This window comes from Hyaena hyaena, unplaced genomic scaffold, assembly GCF_003009895.1.
Source record: "Hyaena hyaena isolate Hyena2069 unplaced genomic scaffold, ASM300989v1 scaffold_19, whole genome shotgun sequence".
In the NCBI taxonomy this organism is placed as follows: Eukaryota; Metazoa; Chordata; class Mammalia; order Carnivora; family Hyaenidae; genus Hyaena; species Hyaena hyaena.
In genome coordinates, this window is record NW_024080651.1 from 747742 (window position 1) to 758570 (window position 10829).

General features: G+C 55.8%; 1 protein-coding gene across 1 annotated transcript in view; it reads left to right on the forward strand.

Annotated features, from left to right (window-relative positions):
• Positions 1–10829, forward strand: part of MYO18B (myosin XVIIIB) — a 244133-nt gene that overhangs the window by 63144 nt on the left and 170160 nt on the right. Inside the window, exons 16-17 of the mRNA XM_039225943.1 lie at positions 1303–1450; positions 8566–8725. Coding sequence (XP_039081874.1) covers positions 1303–1450; positions 8566–8725 — 308 coding nt within the window. The remainder of the gene's footprint in view (positions 1–1302; positions 1451–8565; positions 8726–10829) is intronic.

The window sequence follows — 10829 nt, forward strand, 5'->3', positions numbered from 1 at the left end:
CGGGTCACCTGTTTCTCCTGCTGGGTGATATCGCAGGCTGCCGCTTCTCTCATTCTTTGTCTCCTGCCGGCTGGGCGTGGGCTCCAAGCCCCCCTTGCTCACGGCGGCCTGCCCCTGTGCCTGCAGAGCTGCCTTGTCTGTGAGCCCCGCCGGCCCTTGCCCGCTCCTGCTTCCTGCTGGCACGTCTTCGCCGGTTCCCCCTCCCTGTTGTGCTTCCTTCCCTGGAAGGGGTGGCCCGAAGGGAGGCCCCAGGCAGTGTGAGGAGGGAGGCGCCGCGGGGTCCCCTGGATGCAGGCGCAGCGGCTGGGAGGAGCTACCTTCTGAGGATGGGCTGGCTGTCAATTTCAGCCCCATGAAGAAAGGCGAGGTGAAGGCACAGGATAGCTGGGATCCGCTCGGGTTCTGCCCCTGTGCCGTCCATGTGGCCCTGGAGGTGTCCCTTCTCCTCTCTGGCCCTCCGAGTAGGGTGGGCCAACATTTCCCGGGTAGGGTACCCAGCCCCCCGGGTTTGCTGGCATCAGCGCTGACATGCTCACGTCCCAGGAAGTCCCGCAGTTCCGGTCACCAGGGGGCGTCTGGTCCCCACGTGCATCGCATTTCCATCAGGACCACTTGGGGCCGTTTTCTGTGGTGTCGACTCACTGTGGGCCCTCGGATAAGCGGTGTAGACTCTCCAGGTCTCTCTCTGTTTCCCGTGAACAAAACTTCATTACCTAGACGCCTTCTGAAGCTCGTGGCCTGATTTAAAATTCCGTGCCTGTGCTATTCAACCAAGTTCACCTTCTCCTCTACTACATTCTCTGGGTGCTCCCCTCCCACTCTTAAGATTTTGTTTTAAAAAAAAACCCGCAGATTTCTAAGAGAAAGAGCTATGGATGGGATTAACCCTTTGATGTGCGGCTCTGCACAAACACACACAGCCGCCCGTGTGTATCTAGAATGTGTAATCTACAGAGCACTCTCCCGTGTTAATTCCTCACTGCAGCCCTCTGAGGAAGGTATTGTTAGTCTCCATTTTCCATAAAAGGAAGTGAGGCTCAGAGTGGTGCAGTAGGTTACCCAAGGTCACACAGAAAGTGAGGACAGAGGCTGGATGGGACCTCCCGAAGCTGAGCGCTTATTAAGGTTTGAGGTTCCCACGCTGAGATTCTGGGGGTGAGTATGAGCATGGCTCTGGGCCAGCACGGCTGAGTACCGATGCCTGGGACTCAGACTCCCCGACTCCTGTAGGCAGGAAGAGAAGGCACGGACTGGCCTCTATCAGGAACCAGGGCTCCTCAGTGATCCCGGGCTTTTCACCAGGTCCGATTACCAGCTGCTGGAGGTGCTGAGGACCCTAGGGGCCTTTTCTGGCTCTTGGACGAGGAGGTCCGGGTGGAAGGCTCCAGTGACAGCGTGGTGCTCGAGCGTCTCTGTGCGGCTTTTGAGAAGAAAGGGGCGGGAGCTGAAGGTAAGGGGGTAAGGGTGACCCATGAAGGGAGAAGGGAGCCCAGGAGTTGGGATCTGTCCTTGTCTGCTGCAGGAAAAGCCCTGACAAGGTCTGCATGAGGCGGGGCAGGGTGAGAGTCTGAGCGCACAGATGTCCGTGCATATGCCTGCATGCGCTTTGGTTCATTTATGTGTTCACTTGTTCGTGTGTTCAAGAAGCACATGCAGTGACTACCTTGTTCTGGGCAGCGCGCTACAGTGGGAAGTCCTGGGCAGGAGCCAGCCTGGGGCGGCCCTCCCTCGCAGGGGGAGGACGTGGGGAGGCACTGTGGGCAGGCCAACAGATGAGCACGTCATCTGTGTTTGGTGAGCTTCAGAAGACAGACCCGTCTGACGGTGTGCCTCAGGAGGACCTAATTCCTCTGGGATCCAGGGCGCGCAGGGCGAGGTCGGGGATGCCATTGGAGCTCAGACCGCCACAGACCCTTGTGGGCCCTGCAAAAAAAAAAAAAAAAAAATTAAATAAAATTAGTCTCAACTCCATAGCGATGAGAAGCCATGAAGGATTCCAGGCAGCAGGAGCTAAAGTCAGATCCATGTTCTGGAAAGTTCATGGAAGGCGGCCAGGGAGGCAAGAGAGGAGGTGGGCAGACTCTGGAGGTATTTAGCAGGCAGAAGACACAGTGTGTGGTGATGGGCTGGGTCGGGGGGAGGGAGAGTCGAGAAGGGAGGTGGGGATATCCAGATAGAACCACGGTCGGAGGTCCGGGGCTTTGGCTTTGTGCGGCCCCAGGTTTTAGTCTGGCGTCCCTGCCTCAGCCGTGCGACTCTGAGCAAAACTTGAGTCGCCCCGGGTGGACCGTTTGCACAGTAAGCATGGGGGTCACCCCTGCCCCCCTCTCGCCAGAAGTTCTGCTACAGTGACTGGGAGACAGATGTAGCAGCTTTGTGACGGGCGGCTGAGTGTCACAAGCACTGATTGACAAGGACGGGGCTGTTGACAGCGATGGAGAATGTTACTCCCGCCTCCTCAGGGGCCGGAGAAACCTGTCATCTCCCTGGTGGTTGGTATCTGATGAGGACTCTCAGCTCCAGACAGAAGCCTGTAGAGATGCCTAAGATGGCCCAGAGCGTGAGCGTCAGAAGGCAGATGCAAAATGATCTCTGTCTGGACCAAAATCTCTCAGGACGCCCTCCTCCTCCGCCTCGATGCCCTCAGGCTTTTACGGCGGCGGATCCACTCTGAGATCTTATGGGTCCCCGCTGGCATGGCGGGCAGGACCAGGGCTCATTCAGTCGACGATGTTTATGGAGCACCTCAGACATCGCAGCCACTGTCCGAGGCCGGCAGACACATCCCTGCACAGGACAGATATCTCTGTGCCGTGGGGCTGACATTCTAGCCGAGGGGATGGATGATAAAACGAGTAAATCCGTGAGAAGCCTGAGGTCCACGGTTCTGGTTGAGAGCACTAAAGGAATCCATGATGGCCCAGGATTCAACCCTAGGACACGCCAATGTCAAGGCCCAGGGACAAGACCAGTCACCAGCAGATGCAGCAGAGGAGGGGCGGCCTGGGAGGTGGGAAGGGAGCCGGGAGAATGTGGTGTCCGGATGCCACAGGAGGAGGGACGGTACTGACCTCATGTGAGAGGTCAGGGCAGGCGTGGCTGAGGAATGGCCACTGATTTGGCCACGTGGAGGCCACTGGCCGTGGGGACTGGTGCCATTTCAATGGAATGTTTGGGGTGAGCGCCCACCTGGAGTATTTTACAGGAAATTGGGAGAAGATGTGGAGATAGAGGAAGGACAGCTCTTATTGCTGCTGTCCGCTGGGCTGGCGACGGCAAAAGCCTGCCCCAGAGGGACCAGCTGAAGCCTATGTCCCGGGCATTCGCGGGGCATTCCTGTCCTTGCATCAGGAAAGGGTTTTCTGGACAGCTGTCTGATGGCTCCAGAAGTCCTTCGTGGCTCAAGCTCAGAGCGCTGGTACCCAAGTCAGTCCCAGAGGACAGAGGGAGAACTGAACTTCTAGGTCAAAGCATGATAGACACATGGGGGCGCCTGGGTGGCTCAGTCGGTCAAGCCTCCCACTTTGACTCAGGTCATGATCTCCCAGTTCATGAGTTCGAGCCCCACCTCTGACTCTCATCTCTCAGCGCAGAGCCTCTGCTTCGAATCCCATGTCTCCTTCTCTCTCTACCCTTCCCCCACTCTCTCTCTCAAAAATAAACATTAAAAAATATGTTATACATGTATATGTATGTATGTTTAAAACAATTTTAATGTTTATCTATTTTTGAGAGACAGAAAGAGACAGAGTGAGAGTGGGGGAAGGGGGGCAGAGAGAGAGGGAGACACAGAATCCTAACCAGGCTCAAGGCTCTGAGCTGTCAGCACAGAGCCCGATGCAGGACTTGAACCCACGAACCGAGAGCTCATGACCTAAGCCCAAGTCAGACGCTTAACCGACTGAGTCACATGCATATGTTATGAGCTGATTCATACTCCACCTCAGATTCATGTGTGGAAGTCCTAGCCTCCGGGAGTTTGGAATGTGCTGTATTTGCTGTAGTTAGAGAGAAGGTCTTTAAAACGGTCATTAAGGTTATCTGGGTTCATTGCAGTGGGTCCTAATTTCATATGACTGGTGGCCTTAGCAGAAGAAATTAGGACTCAGATGTGCACAGAGCAAAGATGGCCAGCTACAGGCCCTGGACAGAGCCTCAAGGGAAACCAGCCCTGTCCACACCTTGACCTTCGACTTCCAGCTCCAGGACTTTGAGAAAAATACATGTCTGTTGTTTACAGCCCCAGTGACGGTACTTTGCTATGTCAGCCATTGCCGGCTGATACAGTGTGCTTATATATTATTAATACTATTTGCTTTCGTACCAACATAGCCATGAAATATAAATTTTAATATATATATATATTTTAATAGCAGAAGGGGCCCATGAGAACAAAAGCACAGGGCCCAGGCCAGGAATGGTGCAACCCAGGACTGCTCTCACCCTGCAGGGTCCTAGTGCCTGCCTGGCTCTGGGCAGCGATCACCTCTGTTGTCCCAGGTCACCTGTGTCCTCTGAGTACACGTGCCTCTCGGCCAGCTGGTGGGTGGAGGGGCAGAGGGAAACAGCTCTTTGTGGAGGCCAGGCAGCCCCCAGGGCCCTGTCAGCAGAGAGAGGGCTAAGCCGGGAGTCCTCTCTTCAAAGGCCAGGCAGACTCACATCCGGTGTCCATGTTCCGAACGTGGCCCCTGTGTTCAGGGCATGACCCCAGGGCTTGGGATTGGTTTTGTGAGGTAGAGGGAGACCCTGGCTCAGATCCAGAGGAAGCTGAGGAGACAGAGCCCTTGAAAGCTCACCCAGGCTTTGGACCCCAGAGATCTGGGCGGGATCCTGATTCCACTGCTGAACTGCAATGCACGTGACTTCTGGGAAGTCACCTCCCCCATCTGTAAAGGGTAATAATGGTAACACCTCCCTTACCATTACTGACCCCTTGTTTACTTCCTTCAGGGGCCTCTCCAGGCTCTGGAATGTTTGCTTCTTCCCTTGCTTCTACTCTGACCCTCAACTACCCTGTACGATCACCAAGGGTGCAGGGCACGCCTCTGTCTCGTTCTCTGCTTTCTCTCCGGTGCCTGGAACCCAGCAAGCCCTCCATGGACATCTGCCATTTTCCCTTCCCGTCTCCTCCTGTGCTCTGTTCTGGCCACCGTTCTGGCCACACTGCTCTCTCGGCTGCTCCTCAGACACACCAAGCACACTCCCGCCTCAGGGCCTTTGCACTGGCAGTTCCCTCTGCCTTCCCTTTTGCATTTCCCTTCTCCCCTGCAGCTCTCACGCCTGACGACACGCACCTGTCCTCACAGGAGCGTCAGGCTCGAGAGGGCAGGGGCTGGCTGGTCACCTCCACCTGCGACGCCCAGAATGACGCCGGCCTGCACAAGACTGCAATGAGTCCTTGATACAGACTAGATGAATATGCGAAAACTCAATGATCCGGAGTCGAGTGAAATGGACTTCTCGAATGGAGTGTTTTCTGGATGCTGATGTTCAGGCAGATGACACCAGAGTCAGGGCAGAAGGAGAAGGTGTCCTGTAGGGTGTGGCTGGGGCAGGGGGGTGGGGGGGAGACCTGTGGCGCCCCTCTCCCCCTCCCGGGAGGCCTAATGTGGGATCCCAGACACCGCCAGCAGGGTGCCCTGAGGCTTGTCAGTTCCCCGGGGGAGACAATGTTACAGTCCTGGCCCGACGAGACTGACCCATTAATTCAGATATTTTAGTGACAAATAGGGCTCTCCGATGAGCTCTGAGTTAACGAGAACGTTCAATCAGGCAGAACGCACAGCAAACCCAGTGTTTGAAACACTGAAATGAAACACAGGTATCATTGCTGTGCGGGCAGGGGTGGGGCAGCCCCCACAGAGCCCAGGCCAGCAGACGGGCATCAGGCATTGGCAGTGCAGATGTAGAGGGTGGCTGCCGGGGTCCCAGGGGCCCAAGAATCCCCTACCCCAGTGCAGGGGCTTGGGCTTCTGGGGCAGGGCTTCTGAGAGACACGGGGCAGGGATACTGAGTCAGGCTGTCTTAGAGCCATGTCCCTGGGGCTCCTGGAAGCCAGAGCTGCCCGTGCGGTGCCTGGATGAGCATCACCGCGGCTGAAATCACCTCTGAAGAAGGGGGGACGTGCGAGGGCCGAGCAGCCTGGGAGGGGCTTCCCGCGGCTGTGATCCCTCCACGTGCCCATCCACCTCCGGTATGAACACAAGCCCGGGGCCAGGAGACCTGTGTTCTCCTCTGGGCTCTGCCCACATGGCCTCCGCGACTTCACAGTGTCACCTTCTAGACACCCAGCCCCGCGATGCTCACTCCACAGAGCAGGATGTGTGACACTGTGCACGGAGGTGTCCGGCAGAAGCTGGCTGGCTTCTTTCTCTCTTGTCTTTGGTTCCGCCCCGCCCCTAATGCTCGTGGGGTCGCCATTCAGAGCCCAGCTGGGTGCTGGCTGCTGGACATAGTGGTGGATGACGTGGTCGCTGCCCTCAGGCTGCTTCCGGTGCAGGGAGGCGGCCAGGCCAACGGATACCCGTGACATTGTACAGGCAGCGCCAGGCGGGCGCTTTGTCACCTTGCTGTCATTGGAAGGTGACCCCTGAGGGCAGGGACTGCGCGGCCCTGAAGGCCTCACAGGAAGCACTTGATAAGGAAATACTTGACTTCATCAGAAGTGTCCCTTGCTGGTGACCTCAGTCAGCCCTGGGTATCGAACACAAAGGACCTCTAAGGAGCCACACGCGAATGCAGAAGCCGTGTCCCTTACTCATCTGCAGACTCTCAGACTATGTTTGTTGCGTGCTGACTTCCAAGAAACGCAGGTTTCCTGTGTCCCAGCTCAGTGCAGCAGAGAGGTGGCCAATTAGCCTTTGAGGGAAGGACTCAGGACCCTGGGACAGTAGGAGGAAGGGAACTCACAGAAGTTCAGAATACGGAGAGGAACGGAAACAGTACTACTGCTCCTGATAGTAATTGGTGGCCTGGGGCCTTTGCTCAACCTGACAGCTCCCCACAGTTAGAGTGATGTGATTCACGACTAGGGTTCATTCGCTCGTTCATGCCACAAGCAAGCCCTTCCCGACGCCATGTGTCTGCCAGGCACGTGATGCAGAATGTTAGGGATCTGGAGATCGGTACTCTGTGGTTGCAGAATATCAGCATAAGGCTAAATGCAGGCAGTGGCTGGGGCGCCTGGGTGGCTTAGTCGGTTAAGCGTCCGACTTTCGCTTAGGTCATGATCTCGCGGTTCGTGGGTTTGAGCCCCGCGTCAGGCTCTGTGCTGACTGCCAGCTCAGAGCCTGGAGCCTATTTCAGAATCTGTATCTCTATCTCCCTCTCTCTCTGACCCTCCCCTGTTCACGCTCTCTCCTAGAAATAAATAAAAATATAAAAAAAAAATAATAAATGCAGGCAGTGGCTGTGATATGCACTGCGGTTTACTGAGTGACTACTATGTGCCAGACACCCTGATAACGTGTCACGCACATTACCTCCTTTAAGATTATGTCACCCCGGGAGGTAGGTATATTTGCATTATGCAGAGACGGAGGTCAGAGATTTAAGAGGCTGGGCCCCTGCCACACGGTAGTAAAAGGCAGAGTCAGGATTTGAAGGCAGACCTTCTCTCGAAGCTCCACACCCCTCTGGCTCTCCCACGCCGCCCCTTGTGACCAAGGGCAAGTCAGCATCCCCTACGTGTCTGTTGTACACACTCATTTGATCGATGTCATTTCAAAATGTTGTTGAAAATATTTAATAACTATGTATTTATTTCCATGAGTGTTAGAAAATACAGGGGTGGAGGGTGCCGGGGGGCTCAGCTGGTTGAGCGTCGTGACTCTTGGTTTCCGCTCAGGTCTTGATCTCATGGTTCGTGAGTTCAAGCCCCGCACTGGGCTCTGTGTTGACAGTGTGGAGCCTGCTTGGGATCATCTCTCTCTCTGCTCCTCCTCTCTCTCTCTCAAAATAAATAAACAAAAAGAAAATATAGCACGCATGCCAAATCCACAATAGAATGCTTCACTATAAATGGATTTACCTGCTTTATAGAAAACAGAAGGTAAATAACAGCCCAGGTGATTCAAGGGAAAGGCAAAAATCATGAAGATTATATGCACTGGGGGGAGCTGGGGAAAACAGGTGCCCTGTGTTGAAGAAAGTAAGGAGGAATAGGTGCTATGTGGGCACCTGGGTGGCTCAGTCTGTTAGGGCCCGACTTCGGCTCAGGTCGTGATCTCATAGTCTGTGGCTTCGAGCCCCACGTCAGGTTCTGTGTTGACAGCTCAGAGCCTGGAGCCTGCTTCGGATTCTGTGTCTCCCTCTCTCTCTGCCTCTCCCCTGCTCACGCTCTTTCTCTGTCTCAAAAATAAATTAACATTAAAAGTTTATTTTAAAAATTTAAAATAAAAGGAAATAATGCGCAGGAGGGATGTTGGCGCCCAGCAATGTGGGCTTCCGTCTGGAAACACAGCCATGGAGAAAGTGCGTGCTTGGTGATGTCAAGCAACTCCCGAGTGCCCCCCTCCCCCCCCCCCACCTGCCTCCCCAACACTCATGCACTCTGTCTGCTTTCAGGGACCTCCGGCCTTCGGTCCTGTGAGCAGCCCCTCCAGTTCGAGATTTTCCACCAGCTGGGACAGGACCCCGTGCGCTACGACCTCACAGGCTGGCTGCACAGAGCCAAGCCCAACCTTTCCGCCCTGGACGCCCCTCAGGTCCTGCAGAGCTCAAAGAGGTGAGCCTGGCCACGGTCGCCGGCCAGGGGCATTCAGTGCTCTGTGGTTCCCCCCTCCCCTGGGGCCATGCAGTCGCCACAGCCCAGGGCGTGAGGGCCAGTCCGGGAGCCCCACCCCTTAGAGACGGTGTGGCCCAGGGGCCAGCGCCTTTTCTCTTGCCCAAGAGAAAAGCTAGCTTCTGGGTGAGGTGGCATGAAAGCTGAACCAAAAAAAGCTGAGACTACTTCTTTTGGCCTTTCGCCCTACATTAAGTATCCGGGAGATGCTGTGGCTAGAACGATTTTATGAACGTCCTCGAACTCGGGGTTTGTAAAACTGAAGTGAGAACGTTTTGTGGTGTTAACAGAAAACGGAGCTCACTGCATTCCCTGACAGCTCTGCTCAGAAATGCTGGCAGCGAGCAATGCTCCAAGTCCGCAGTTCCTGGGAAATGCTTCTCTGTGTGCACGCGCACTCACTCACGCAAATATGCACGCCAGTCCTCCTGTCCCCGTGGCTCCAACCTTTCAGGGCCAGAGCTAGGACACAGAAGAGAAGCTGAAAGCACCTGAGAGGTGCTGGGGGCGTGGGTACGGGGAGGGGACACTTGCCGACTACCCATTGTTGCACACCCAGCATCAGGATAAGCAGTTGATAAGTAGCTGGTTAATCCCGGCAACAGCACTGCCTCCTTAGCCCCATTTCACAGATGAGAAAACTGAGGCTGCAGTCAGTGAACGGCCCTCCTGCAATCATACAGCAGAGGTGTGGCAGAGCTGGGATACGCTTGGGTCTACATCGTCCCTGTAGAAGTTCTCCGCATGTAATGGTCCGAGTTGAATGGAAAGCCTAGTATGCAGGAAGGTTCAAGAGCACACAGGTCCTGAAAGGAGGTCAAGTCGGGGGGGTAGGGGCAGAAGGAAGGTCAGCAGCACACAGAGGGCAGCATGGAGAGCTGGGGACCGGAGTCAAGTCCGAGCCCTGGCCTCCCGGCCTGGGTGACCGTGGGCAGTCACTTTTGCTCCGCTGGGTCTATTTGTTTGTTTCATTTCCTCTTCCATAAAATAAGTGTTTATTGGATGAGTCTGCAAGATCTGTGATACTGCAGATTTGGGGTCAGGCGAATGTTCAAATTCTGCTTTTGCCTCTTTTAAGCGGCACGATGTGGGCCTCAGTTTCATAGTCCAAGAAGGGGGAACGGTAAGACCGGACTTACGTGTTTGAGTGTTTGGCGTGAGGCTCTGATGGCAACGTCGCGGGTGGCTCACTAAGGAGCCTGGTTCGCGGCCGGCCCTCGGCACACAGCTGTGACCCTGTGCCGCCTCTTGTTCTAACATCCTGTGGCTCCAGCCCCCTGAGCAGGGGGTGGAGGGTCAGGAAAGAGGGAGGCCCAACTTGATGACCCGATGGCCGGTGAGGGAGGGACACTGGGAAGAAGGTCGCAGCCCTCGGGGGTGGAAAAACACGGCGACTTGGAGTGTAAGTTCCCTTAGGATGTCTTGTTTGAGCGCCAAGCCTTGGTGGTTCCTGAGACCAAACCCTGCTTTTTTTACAGTGTGGTCCCGCCCCGAAGAGGGCCAGATTCCCCAGCTTCACTGCTGGTCTAATGTTCCAATTCCTGGGCCCGCCTCACCTCTGCTTCGGTCAAACCGAAATATAGATAGATATGTTTCCAGCTGTGGCCCAAAGCAGACATCACCTGCCCGAGGGCACACCCCCGTTGAAGACCGGAAGTCACATCTACCAGCCCTGGGGATGGGGCAATCCACACAGGAGCCTCAGAGCTGTGGGCGCAGCCTCTCTCCCTGTACCAGGGGTGGTGCCCACATGCCCCAGGGCCCTGACCTGTCCTCTCGGGGCTCCTGCTTCTGGTAGAAGGGGCTCCTACAGCCCCTCTCCCCCAGATTTTTATTTCAGCACCAGGGTCATGAAGCCACCGTTAACCTTCATGCCCTGCCGGGAACTTAACCACTTGCAACACCTTTGGATCGTTTGGACAAGACATTTCCGTAATCTCGGACAGTCTGGCGAGGCAGGGAGGCAGGGAGGGAGGGAGGGAGCATGGCTCAGGAGGGAGGGAGGGAAGGAGGGAGCGTGGCTCAGGAGGGAGGGAGGGAGGGGGCG